The sequence below is a fragment of the Phaenicophaeus curvirostris genome, chromosome 3, assembly GCF_032191515.1.
Source record: "Phaenicophaeus curvirostris isolate KB17595 chromosome 3, BPBGC_Pcur_1.0, whole genome shotgun sequence".
NCBI classification, from domain to species: Eukaryota; Metazoa; Chordata; class Aves; order Cuculiformes; family Cuculidae; genus Phaenicophaeus; species Phaenicophaeus curvirostris.
The window spans coordinates 51,773,898-51,787,885 of NC_091394.1; the positions used below are offsets into that span (position 1 = coordinate 51,773,898).

Sequence of the window (13,988 nt, forward strand, 5' to 3'; positions counted from 1 at the left end):
GAACAAAATAAAAGACCCTGGGAAACCCTATAACTGTCCAGTCTCAGTGGTTTTGTTACTGTGCCAAAATAACAGGTCAGAGCACAATAGCACTAGAAAAGCTCACTTGCTGTAGATTTTACATAACCAGTTCCCAGCCTCTCTCATTCAGCCTGTGCCTGCTTCTGCAACCAAGACAGCACAGAGAGCTATAAAGATGTCAGTGGGAGAACTTGTTTTCCTTTGGTAAATTGCAATAAATTAAAGAAATGCTTCAGTGCTTGCAGGGGAGGGAGTGGAAAGCCAAACTGAAAATACTAAAACAAATCTTTCAAAATGGCCTGAAATATTCCCTCTCCTCCATGGCTTGCTCAGAAAGGTATGAGTTTGGCAAAGTTGCCTCTGCTTCCTCCAGTTAAAGTATGTTTAGGGATAGCTTTTTACACTGAAAAGCTGTTAGGCACAGTTTCTGAACAATTAGGGTCTTCAGCCACACTTAGGAGTTTTCCTTAGGGGTACCTGCTTTTCAGAGGTGGCCCTTGCAGCTCCTATTGATGTGCCTGTGACAGCTGTTTTTCAGCCCACCTGAAAAGTTTTGCTTGCTATCTCCAACTGCTGACTTGCAGACTGAGTTGCCTAATGCATATCAGCTTAAGCAGGGAATTTCAGTTTTGGCATCACTTTTACAAAAAGCAAGGCAGATAAAACATGAGTCAGGTTCCGCCTGGTACCAGTACTTCCATTAGATGAGTTTCTATGTGGAGAGACAGTGCAGTGTTCTGGACCCACTGCAGCCACTTGGCTGGAGAGAGCCCAAAAGATTCAGGGAAATGGGAGAAAGGAATTTGGTGGCAGCATGGCTGAGACGCAGAACAGTTTTGCCTAATTTTGGTTCTATGCTTCTGTGTTTATGTTTTCCCTGCTATTCAGGAGGGCCTGCAGGGATCATGAGGATTTTGAGAAACATCCTCCCTCTGAGCTGAGCTTTTGCTGTGCTGTTGTCTTAGGATACTTTCATCAGAGATACAATAGCCAAGCAGAATTTCTTATTGCGCACTGTCACCTCCAGCCACAATTAACATTTCCACTTCTCATTAGAGGTTTTCCCTCTGTCCCTTTTCTGTTTTGCTTTTTTATTTTCCTATTTTTATAAAACCCATGTAAGAGCTAAACTTTCAGTCCTTGCAAATAGTTTAGGTTCATTTGAAATAACATTGCGGCTCTGCAATATGCTAACAAATTGCTTAAGTGCCTATACAGTATGTGATACCTTTGCATACACAATGCTACCATTTTCCTTCTCTGCTATTGCCAGAGATGAAAACAAAGTTAATCTAAGTTCTGTCTGTACACACTGAGTGGTACGAACTGTGTTTTATTGAAGAGTATATGTCTTAATACATATCTAAGATTTTAAAGTCAAGTGCTGGACTTACACTAAGTAGGACCCACTACCATTTTTGAGAAACATTTAGTGGAATGTTATGAGGCTCACATATGTACTCTGTGTGTGCATGTGCATTTATAAAACACGTGTGTGCTTTTATACATGCATTTGTGTAACTTTGCAGGGAAGGAACTGCTGTGTAGTTAACCCAGCTCTCTGAACACACATTGTTTCTCAGATCAATCACAACTTATTACCATTAATAAAGCTTAAAATTCTGTCTTCAGGTGTGTCTGCTTTTATCAAGAATAAGATAATTCATAGAATCATTAGGTTGGAAAAGACCTTTGAGATCATCAACTCCAACGGTAAGTTCAATAGGTGGGTACTAGTCTGCCTACACCCAGTTTTTACACCCAAGTAACTAGTTTGGGAAAATTAAATCTTTAGCATTCAATATCCTACTGACATGTATTTACTATCCACTGAGCATTGATTTACATCTCTGTCTAATAAAATGCCCAGATAAACCTGCTCTGCTCCCACACCTTATGTCTCAGAATGCTGTTTCTTGAATGCAAATTATGTGGGACTTCAAATTTGCAGATCTTGGGAAATGAGCAGTATTGGGAGGCTCTGTGGAAATTGTGCTTTCTGTAAGGAATTAAAGGAGGGGGAAAATTGACAGAGGAGGAATTTCTGCATGAAGAGGACAAGACAGATATGTGTGCACAGATGGTGATTGACGATACCATACTCTCAGGCAGGCTTATTAGTGCAGCCTCAGTGCCATAATAACATAGATGTGCTGGGCTAGAGCTGGCTTACACTTTACAGCTGAAAGTGAATCAGCAATTGGTTGCACTTGGTTGTGCTGACATACTTAAAGAGGGCAGGAAATTGTATGTGAGAAGATAGACGAGAGAAAACAACAATTGTATATATTAAGAGAAAAAAGTTATGATTGTGCTCTAGAGTTTTCTCTTTTTTTCTTGTAAGGACTCTTTTGCTTTTCTTGAGGGGTTGTTGATTGCATCACTTTCCAAATACAGATAGATGAAAATAACATAGTCTGTATCAATACAGTCTCCACGTTATTAGTAGCCTCCACAGAGCCATAGAAAACGTGGTTATGGCAGCAGAAGATAAATTCTGAGGGTCTTTACTAGCCAGGTAAACTGGAGACTGCCATAAGGGTTGGCAGGACCTCAGAAATGACTGAGGGAACATGGTCCTGGGTACTGGGTTATGCAACCCTGGTGTTTGGGAGAAGGTAGGAGTATGCATACCTAGACAGGATCCACTGCTTCTGCAGAGCCTTTCATTTAGGCATCACTTTATTTAGGGCTGTGACACCAAAATAAAATAGCTTCTCTGTATTTAGGCTCAGAACAAAATGAAACAGCAAGACGCTCACCCATCTCTGTCTGCTCTCCTCTGTACAAAAGGAACCGGAGGGGCACTTTCCCCTGGTCAGACAACCTGGCACTGGTTTTATGCTAAGACAGTGCCTGGGCCGGCTTGACAGATGCACAGTGTTTTCAAACAGAGCGTGCATTCTTAAGGCTGCCAACTGCCCAGAACAGAGCTGAATGATGCACTTCTTGGCTGGAACAAATCTGGGAAATCCTCAGCTTCCTCCAAGCCATTGGAAATAAAACATAAAGAAAGGGCATGATCAATCATCCTATAAGTTAAATTCCATACTAACACCTAATTTCTAAATGTGGCTATTTATCCACAGAATTCAATGATTTTAGCAGAAGCCACATGGTATAATTACCTTGCACTTACAGGGCCTCTTTACCAGCAGGGAAACTGAGGAAGACAGCAGTTCAAGTTTGTCCAACAAATCCACGAAGTTAAGAGAACTTAGAGAAGGATCCAGGTCTCTGATGTTCAAGTCTCTTACTCGAGCCACAGGCAGAGCTGTCTAACATACAAGAAATCTGTGAGACACACTGCAATTAGCTACATCACCTAGAGCTCAGCAGTTCTTCCCCACCCCCCCAATATTTTTATGAATACCAAATTTAATCTAAGACATTGTCATTAAACTAAATAATACGATTGTTTCCCCTGCCCTCCCACAAACACATATTTCAGAAGGCAAATCAGTTCCAGCTCTCTGGGGTTATGGACTTATTCCTTTAGCTGAGTGAGTCACTTACACTCCCTGGTATTCTGTGTTCCTGCTCTGCCCTCTGAACTGTAAATGATACTGACAAGCACATCTGTATTTTTTATGAAGTGTAATAATTTATGGTCTGAGTTCAGACACTAGGTTCCAAGACCAGATGCATTTAGTTTTGAAAGCATCACAGCTGGTTACATAGCTGATAAAAGTGGTATTAACGTTAGTTAAAAATACTTATCTGATGCTTTGTTAGCCTGAAGGCATACACAACAGAGACTTTTCTATATAACCTACATATACAATACAAAACTCTACTAAAATATTTTCCTCTCAAACTTTCGCGAAGTGTCATGTTGTAATTTTAGTTTAAATTCAAACTACATTTAAAATTAAAGTGGTGATCTCCAATGACACATAACCAAGATAGAACAGCCTGAGGCAGGAGTAGCTCCAATAAATTTGGCCTTTTGGGTGTTACACCACGGGACATTTCAAGACTATGTGCCATGTTTGATTGCACTGTGGCTGTACACCTCTGACTTCCAGCAATCAACAGTTTACCAGCAGTTTTAGAAGAGATAGGTGTAATGATTGTGTCTGAGCTTTACAAGCCAAATCCTGCATAAGAAGAGGAAACTGCTGTATGTGGGCAAATACATCAGAATTTGAGAATGCACACCTATGTAGTTTATTTTTTATTTGAATTTATTTTTATTTAATTTATGCATTAAATTAAAAATGTTTGATTTATTATTAAATAAAATATTTCTTTTTATTTAATACTGATTTACTTTTGAAGAAAGGTAAATATGAAACATTATTTTCCAAAAATCAGGTTATTGTTTCAGGAGGGAAGCATGACTGTCTGTCTTTGAAAGAGACAAATGAGCCAAGGGAGCACTCTCTTTCTGCTCCAGCCCTCCCATAGACTCGCTGTAATGCCCTTACAGCACATTTGACTTGCCCTGACAACTGACCTGCCTTAGAGATCTTCAAATGAAGAAATGTTCATAACTAAAAAGCATTTACTGTAATGAAGCCCCTCAAATGTGGCTCTGCATGCTGCAGCTGATCTTCAGTGTAATTGCACTGAATGTTGTAGAGTATATTTTCCTTCCTCTTCTGCATAGATTCAGTATCATTTTCTGAGTAAAACAAACATCTGTGCACAGTTGTGGAGGTGGGATTTTACGCTAGCTATAGCAGATGACCTTCATTTTTTGGTTTTGCCTAGCAGTCCTACTAAATACAAGTTACACCCCAACCTCACACTTTGACCTTTTAAAATTCACTTTTAAAACTAGAGGTTACCGTTCATGCTGCAAATTATGCCTTTATCTCTTATAATCCCATAAGTCAGAAATTACAGTCCCACTTCAATTATGCTAAACTCTTATGTTAATTTTAAATCATGTAACTTAATTCCTGGCAAAGCAAGCTGGTGATTTTAAAAATGTGGTTAATGAGGCAAAATACAATCTAGATTTTGCTACTGAGATCATCTGAATCCCTTAGGTCACTGGAGATGACTATGGAGAGGATCTTCTTTACAAAAGACTGGCTTAGATTTTCAAAAAAATGAATTTTTAAGTGCAGTTAAGGGCTATGAAATTTGAAGTTGAGCATACAAAGAAGTTAAATTACTTTCACCAGAGCCATAGAACAGCAGTGTGGCTAAGACAATTATGCTTCTGTGCACATACATGCTTTAAAGACCTTAAACAGTGTCCTCCCCTTTTAAATCACAAATGCAAACTGTACCAGATGACATTGTCATTTCAAGATTACAATCCAGGGACCTGATGTCTATGTCCACAGATGCATGCAAATCAATGTAATTTTCCCCTCTAATTTGCAAAAGCCAAACATTTGCTAATAACTTTTTTCACCCCTGCCTCCACTCAAACAATAGCTTTATCTAAGACCAGTTAGTAGATGAAATCTTATGAGACTGTACATCTTCCTCAATGCAATTACATCCTCCTCCCAAAAAATCTCTTTCATTCCCTGGTCAGATGCTGAAAGTTTGCCACTAAAGCGAGCTCAAGGTTAAGCTTAAGTTCTTCAAAGGCTTTGTAATTTACTACTATTTATTTCTTGGAATTAAAGAATCCAGATGAAACTCATGTATAAATATACTTCCATTCTTTATTACCATGCTAAATTATTTTATCCTCATTTTTTTTGCAATAGATTGGTATATATGCCGTATTTTGCCTGTAAAGTAACAATTAATTAACATACATCCACAACAGACAAGACAAAGAAAACACACGGATATCAAAAGGTTGGTGTATATTTATTTTTTGTTTGACATCTTCAATGGCCTTCCTACAAGGCAAGAGAGTTTCATTCAAGATTTGAGGTAGGAATCAATACAAAAGCAGAGGATCTAGAGAGCTCTGCCATGTCAGTGGAATAGATGTTTTTTTTTTTACACCAAGGTCAAATCTAAGTGAAATCTAAGGCAGTTTTCACATGACTTAGGGGGCTGGATGATGCAAAATCAAAACTCTGGCAGGAGATGCTCTGTAAAGTCTTAATGCATAGCCCCACTTGAGAAAAACAGTCATGAAATTGCATGGCCAAATTAAAAAAAATAATAATTGTGCTGCCTGAAGACACGTGGGAAGCCAGTAACAGCCATGGCATGGTGCACAATACTGTAGAGGTAGCGTACTGGTATCCATCATGACAGTGGCTGCAAGTAACCACTTCTCCAGCATGGTGCCCTGGGGGCCAAGCCCTCAGCTGTGGGGCAGCTTCGCTCCTCATGATGCCCCAGGCAGTGTGGCACAGCTCCAGGGCTCCCTGCTCAGGGACAGAGACCACAGGAAAAACAGCACCCAGGGAAGCAGGGAGTCAGAGACCAACTGGAGAATCAAGAGGGAGATTTAGGGACATGTTGTTTACCTGAGGAAAGGCATGCATTGGGGCAGTTCAATGGTCAGATATTCCATCCCAAATATTCCTGGTTGTAACACCTAAGGGGTCTGTCTAGGCCCAGCAGCAGCTCACATAAGTAACAGAGCATTTACCTGTCTAAGGCATCCCTGTACCTCCTTGTTGGTGCTGAATACCTGCATCTCTCCACATCTCATGGTGATGGCTTGTGGGCTTTTTCCTTCTCCTCCTCATTGCTCCACAGCCCCAGGGAACAGGCTGGCTGCAGCTACAGGTCCTGCTAGTAACATACAGCACCAGCTCCAACATGGGCTGCCCAGTATGCTCTTATCTTTCCGCGTTGGAGTGGCTCATCCTGCTACAAGGAGACACATGTGGAGCCTGCTTGGTTGCACAATGGCACTGCAGAGGCTGGAGTTTTCTTTCCTCTTCTGAGGAGAAAACTGAGTGAGGAGCAAGCAGCAAGGATACATAGGAAATGGTGACTGCTTTCAGCAGAGATCCACAATTACTCCCATGGAAGAACTGAAGCTGTATATTTGCCTGAGATGAGGGAAAAGACAACAATAGGACTAGTCATGAGCAGTGGTTGGGAAACAAGGAGTAGGACATTTTAGTTGCATCAGTTTTCTGCCAGGGTGTTTCCTTATTCTACAATTTACTATATCAAGACACTGGAGCAAAATGCCTTGAACTGCCCCAGGAAGCTAAGACTTGGTGTCATCTTTATTTCGGAAGGGCATAGGGATTTCTACCTATCCATTTTACAGAGATTTCTCCTCCTGGGACACGGTGGCCAGCCATTCTACAACACCATGTGCCACTGTGGGTTTCGGGAATGACCGTATTGGTCAGACAGGACTCAAGGGAGGAGGGAGGAAGAGGAGAGAAGGTACCTTTTCCTTTTATGACCAGGACCGTGGGACTATGGACACAACTGCCTATAGGACAAATCACCAATACCCATCCCACCACCTAACACTGCAGCATACACCTTACTCCAGGGGTTTGCTGGCCACTGACAAGGCAGGAAGGACACCAAGGGCAAGTCCTAGTGGCTTTCTATGGCAGGGTAACTGCAGCGGTGGACATGGGAAAACCCACAGGTGTGCTGTTTAATATCTTCATCAATGATATAGACAGAGAGATCAGGTGCACCCTCAGCAAGTCTGCAGATGACACCAAGCTGAGTGGTGCAGTTGCCACACTGGAGGGATGGGATGTCATCCAGAGGGAGCTGGACAGGCTGGAGAAGTGGGCTTGTGTGAACCTCATGAGGTTCAACAAGACGAAGTGCAAGGTCCTACACCTGGGTCGAGGCAGTCCACGGTTTCAATACAGGATAGGGGATTATGTGATTGAGAGCAGTCCTGTGGAGAAGGACTTGGGGATGCTGACTGATGAGAAGCTCAACATGAGCTGGCAATGTGCGCTCGCAGACCAGAAGGCCAAATGTGTCCTGGGCTGCATCAAAAGAAGTGTGGCCAGCAGGTCGAGGGAGGTGATTCTGCCCTTGTATTCCTCTCTTGTGAGACCTCATCTGGAGTATTGTGTCCAGTTCTGGAATCCTCAGCATAAGGATATGGAACTGTTGAAATGGGTACAGAGGAGGGCTACAAAGGCTGATCAGAATAGGCTGGAGCACCTCCCATATCAGGACAGGCTGAGAGAGTTGGGGTTGTTTGGCATGGAGAAGAGAAGGCTCTGAGGAGATCTTATAGTGACCTTCCAATACCTGAAGGAGGCCTACAAGAAAGCTGTGGAGGGACTGCTTACAAAGGCATGTCACGATAGGACTGGGGGCAATGGCTATAAGTTGGAGAGGGGCAGATTTAGATTAGACATAAGGAAGAATATCTTCATAATGAGGGTGGTGAGGCACTGGCACAAATTGCCCAGGGAAGTTGTGGATGCACCCTCCCTGGAAGTATTCAAGGCCAGGCTGGATGGGGCCTTGGGTGGCCTCATCTAGTGGGAGGTGTCCCTGCCAATCACAGGGGGATTGGAATTAGATCATTTTTAAGTCCCTTCCAACCCAAACCACTCTATGACAGCTAAACACAGGTGACTTCAGTAAGCTCTGGTGACAAAACCAGTCCATGCGTCTGGGAGGCAATGGGCATACACAACTTCTATGCAAGAAATTGGAGCTGGACTTATGATTGGACACTAGCAGACCAACAGTAGTTGCAGCAGTTGGAATGAAGTTCCTTTTCAGACCTTATAATGTCCTGTAGCTACCATTCTAAGACTTTGCCTTATCACTAAAGATGAAGACTATCTTGAATATTGGGACCATAGTATGCATTATGTTGTTGACTCCACTGTAAATTAAAATGTTAATGTATGTGGCAGTTCTCTGAAAGGAGGGTCATGTTTGTCTAGTGCATCTATCAAAACGAGGTAGTGCACCATGACTTCAGATCACAGACTTACCCAAACTTACTTTGCTCAACAGCTGAGCTGCTGTGTTATTGGTAGTTTTATGTGTTTGTATTCAAGAGCATCCTTCAATAAAAACCAATCACATTTAAAACCAGCTCCAGTCTAATGGTAATCAATCAACCAAGCCTTGCAACTGAAAATGCTGCACACATTTTTGAAAATTAGCCAATGCTTCTTTATTAATAAATGACAGAAAGTAAAAAATACATTGGAAAGTTTTTTCAAAAACAATTTCTAAAGCAGACACGGTGAAAAAGAATCATGCTACTCTGAAAGCTTTTTTCTTAAACGATCAAAAGAACATTAGGTAAGATAATGCAACAGCTGGCTGCACTACCACTTACACAATATAATCCATAACGGTAAAAGCAGCTTTTTCAGACATTTTAGTGCAATTTATGCTGTTTACAGGTCTTTTTTTTGGTGCATTCTCCTATAATTTAATGCCAATTTATGTCACTCTAGCTTATAAAGTCCACTAAGAGATTTCCACTAAGGCAAGACAAGTCTACTTAGCAGTGACATTGTTTCCTCTCAGTGCTAACACCAAAGTAGTTAAAACGTTTTGAGTCCCCAAATGATAAATATCTAATAGAAGCCTGAAGATATTCTGATGCTATACAATTGGTGATGTATAATTGAACATTAAGTAATCCAAATAATAGAAGTCGTAGGTCAGCTGTCTCTCCTCCTTAGACAACTCCTTGAAGTACTGCTTCACTACTTCTGCATTTGTTCTCCCATCAGAGGAATGTCTGTCTTTGAAATTAGGAAACTTCAGCTCGGCTGGAGCACCTACCAGCTGCAAAAAGTAATTAGCATCTTCTTCCAAGGTTTCAAACTTTCCTATAAAATCATAGTTGATGAGGCAAGGATAACAGAGCTTACTGACTTGCTCCCAATGAATGTCCATTCCTACTGGACGATGGGAATCTAACAAATATTGGATGAATTCCTTGAACTTGACTCCTGATCCTGTTTTCAATGCCTCTTCATTTGCGTTATGTCTATACTTCTTAATTATTGCCTTCCCAAATACTGGATGGTAATAGCTATTTGGATGTTCAAACTTATCTCTGAAGGCGGATACCAGTCTTTCCATAGGATCACGTACAAATATAGTCTTGGTGTATGTGTTCAAACGTGTGTATATCCCTTTTAAGTCATAACTGTCGAGTTTCCTTAGATGCTTTCCATAGTGCACATCGTCATGGGAAATGTTGTGTGCTGAAGTGGCAAGTCCGTTGAGCACCATGAGGACTCTTTTCCAATTGGAGCAGCCTGCTTTCGGAACTTCACAGTACAGGACCTTGTGCCTGTCCTCCACGTAAATTCTTGACACCAGGTGCATGAGGTGAGTTTGCAGCTTCTTTCTGCTGTTGTATTTCTTACAGAAGTCATGCAGGAAGGACCTGCGCTTTTCCTGGGTGTTGTCCCCATCCTTCCACTTGCCATCCTTGACTAATGTCTTGTTTAAAGGGTGCAGCGCAGGAGGTAAATACACTCCTCTGAAGTGGCTGAGAGGTGACTCATTCATCTTCTGCTTTTTAGCTAGTTGGCTCACCAAGGATGCAGCCACCACACTCAAAGGGTCAGCCTTGCCCTGCCAGCCTGAGACAGTCACATTGTGCTTGCTGAGGCCAGGAGGAGCACTCCCACTCCATGCTGCTCTCCTTGGCATTCCCAGAGGTGGGAGCATGAAATCCTGCAAACATGGAAAGGAGCAGAACTTACAATGCAGTGACAGCCCAGCCCAGCCCATTCACTTTGCAACAGCAGCAAGGATTGTGGTGTGCACTTGCAGGCACACGTGTGTGCAGGCCATCCACATTTAGTACTACAAAGTCTCTTTCAAACCACTTGATCAATGTATGTAATTTAGCAACAAGTTGGGCTAATTACTGAGATACATGCCTCTGAAGCTTACCTGTTATTGTATAGTGGGTCTATCTACAAAAATAAGTAGTTCAAGCCATGCTTTCTAAGAAATCAGAAGAGGTTAACACACGGAGGCTGACAGTCCTGGGATGAGTGGCCATGTGCTTTTCTCTACCAAATGCATTTCCCCCAGTGACAACACTGGTCGAGTTGCATGGCAACTGACAGCTCTCCGGAGTATACAGGCACAGGCATGATAATAGTGGCTGCACCAGAAACAGTGTGGGCAGCAGGACTAGGGAAGCAATCACGCCCTGTACCCAGTACCAGTGAGGCTGCACCTCGAATACTGTGTTCACTTTTGGGATTCTTACTACAAGAAAGACATCAAAGTGCTGGAGCAAGTCCAGAGTAGCGCAATGAAACTGGTGAAAGGTCTAAAGAACAAGTCTTAAGACGAGCAGCTGAGGGAACTGGGCTGTTTAGTCCAGAGAAAAGGAGGCCAAGGGGAGACCTTATTACTCTCTACAACTACCTGAAAGGAAGTTGTACTGAGAAGAGTGTTGGTCTCTTCTCCTAAGTAACAAGCAATAGGTCAAGAGGAAATGGTCTCAGGTTTTGCTGGGGGAAATGTAAATTGGATGTTAGGAAAAGTTTATTCCCAGAAAAGGTTATAAAGCATTGGAAGAGGCTGCCCAGTAGAGTGGTGGAGTCACTATCCCTGGAGGCATTTAAGAGATGTGTTAATGTGATGCCTGGGAACCTCGTTTAGTAGTGGCTTGGCAGTGTTAGGCTGAGGGTTGAAGTTGATGATCTTAAAGGTATTTTCCAGCATAAATGATTCTAAGATTCTGTGATCTACTTCCACAGCTGTGACTTGGAGCAGGTCTTCTCCTGCAATGGCTGCAAGGTCAGCACTGGTGGTAGGGGACCAACCTAGGGCTCATAAATAGGGCTTCTGGTATCAGTGGGTTTGGGTGGGGTGTAGTGACAGCTGTAATGCCCCCTCCAAAAAGGTTGTCCTCTTCTTCCCTTAGAGATAGTTCATGGAAGTGGGATACATTGGACTGCATGCACATACAGGTGTTTGCAACAGAGATACGTGGACCTGAGCTACCTACTTTCACAGCTGGTAAGGCAAAATAAATGCCTTTAGAGCCTATTCCATCTGACTTATTTAAACATCAACATTAATGACATCAACTAACTAAACATCAACTAGTGACCCTGCAAAGAATGTGAAAAGATGAGACTTTCCTCCCGAACATCAAATGTCTCCAGCCACTGTGCAATCCACAAACTGCAGAAATGGCAAAGCTCAGACGTATACTTTGCCATCAAATTCCCTAGATATCATGCCAGTTGACTGAAGAGTTTCTTGAAGTTTGGGTATTTCTACTCTCTCATTCCTGAGTGGATTCTTGTGTGTCTCCTAAGGCTTATAGATTTCTTTCTCATTTCAATAACCAATCCTGTTGCATTGGGACATCTATGCAGCTGCTATTTCCATTACACTTCTGGAAAGGAGGGATGCTGGCCAACAGCTCTTTAAACAAGTTGTTGCAAATACCAGACAGGCAAACATTTAGATGGGCACACATGCACAGACTACTTGATTTCATAAGTCTAACTTTTTTGGAAATCTACATAAAGAGACTCTTCTGCCATAAACTGATTAAACATTTACTGGAAAGTTGATTTGTGGACTGGTAGACCATAAGATTTGTGGATTTGGGGGGATGGGAAAGTTCATAGGCCAACTCAAAGAAGGCTGTTAAAAATTCAGAGGAATAATGTAAGAAATGGTAATGCGCAGAACACAATTAGAATTCCATTTGAAATAAAGCATACAGAAAAAAAGCAGCTCCAAGAAAAGCCAGCCTATTATTGTAGTGTAATGATTTCCAAAGACAAAAACAAAACTGGGGAATCAGGCTATTCTGTATTGCTGCAAAGCACTGATGACCAGGTCTTTGGTTTCACTGAACTGAGTAAAATGTTTTTTGTATTAGTGAAAGCAAGTATAAGAACAGAGCCATGTAGGACTTGTGCATCTGTGAGAGAGGGCATGTTAGTGTTTTAGAAATGCAAAATGATACTTGAATTCTTTCAGTTTGGCATGGTCAGTTTTTCTAACATTATTTGGTATTTTAATTCTTGAAAACAAACAAGATATATGTGCCTAGAGATTGATCGTTTCTGCCCTAGGATGAAAAGAATTCATGAACATAGTTACTGTGTGATAGCAGAAGGCTGTAGAAGTAGTAAAACAAGGGATGACTATGACCCTAATGGGAATTTTAGCATCACAGTGAATGGTGACTTACAAATACTACTGCAGAACCACAGACTTACAAATAAATTAAATGCTTTGACCTTAAAAGGAAAACCTGGAACTTAAAAAGGTGAAAATGAAAAACATGGGATACATAGAAATCAACCATACAATACCAGGCTCCCCAGAAGTAAGAATAAAGTTGTACTACAATGTTACAGTAACTGAAGACTGTAAGTTCATCGGTGATGCTCTGGGGAATTTTATAATTCAGAAGTCAGTCTCCAATGATATGCGACTATACTGATGTTCCCCAATGCAGAGAAAATTTAAGACAGAGCAGGAGTACCTTGTGGCTTCCTGTAGTGCGTAATCTGAATTGAGCAGTCTATTTCAGGAGATACTTCACTGCAAAGACACTTACATAATCTGAATTTCAAACTAAAGCCACTAGAATCAGACCTACACTTCAGAGGGAAGTTCAGCTTTCTGAATTCAGCCTGCCATCCTGAACTACTGGAAGATGCCTTGTTCCCACCAGGCCAGGATGGAAAAGGACAGACTGAAAGGTGGTTGGTCTTGATTTCATTTTGTTTCAAACAGTCTGCCTGGGATCCAGGATCAACCTTGCGGGACAATCAAGGTCATACCAGAAGAAGAGTGTATTTCAGTCTCAAAAATTGTGAATGCAGCTGTAGGAACCACTACTGAAGGATTTTTCATGGGATTAAAAACTTCAGAGAAGGACGGGAAGACTATTCAAAGCAATCTCAGGTAACACCCTAAAGGAACAGCATATGCACAGTGGGAGTCACTTGAAAGGAGATCCCTTCAAGCGAGATGTGACAAAAGAAGAAAGAATCTATCAGGGAAAAAAGGCTGAAACAGAAGGGAATAAAAAAATAAAAAGACCTAGGGGAAAAACAATGACATGGGAAGTTCTGAGGACAAAAAAATTATCTAAATATGTAAAATACTATTAG

General features: G+C 41.7%; 1 protein-coding gene across 6 annotated transcripts in view; it reads right to left on the reverse strand.

The window, feature by feature from the left end:
• Positions 1-8,507: 8,507 nt before the first annotated feature.
• The window catches only part of CHST9 (carbohydrate sulfotransferase 9), a 94,941-nt gene continuing 89,460 nt past the window's right edge, over positions 8,508-13,988 (reverse strand). For 4 of the 6 annotated variants that reach the window (XM_069854012.1, XM_069854010.1, XM_069854011.1 and 1 more), the window contains one exon: positions 8,511-10,557. In XM_069854012.1, the coding sequence (XP_069710113.1) occupies positions 9,469-10,557 (1,089 nt within the window). In that variant the 3' untranslated portion in view covers positions 8,511-9,468. Of the gene's footprint in view, positions 10,558-13,988 lie in introns of all 6 variants that reach the window. The other 2 variants (XM_069854015.1, XM_069854014.1) reach the window with 1 other exon arrangement.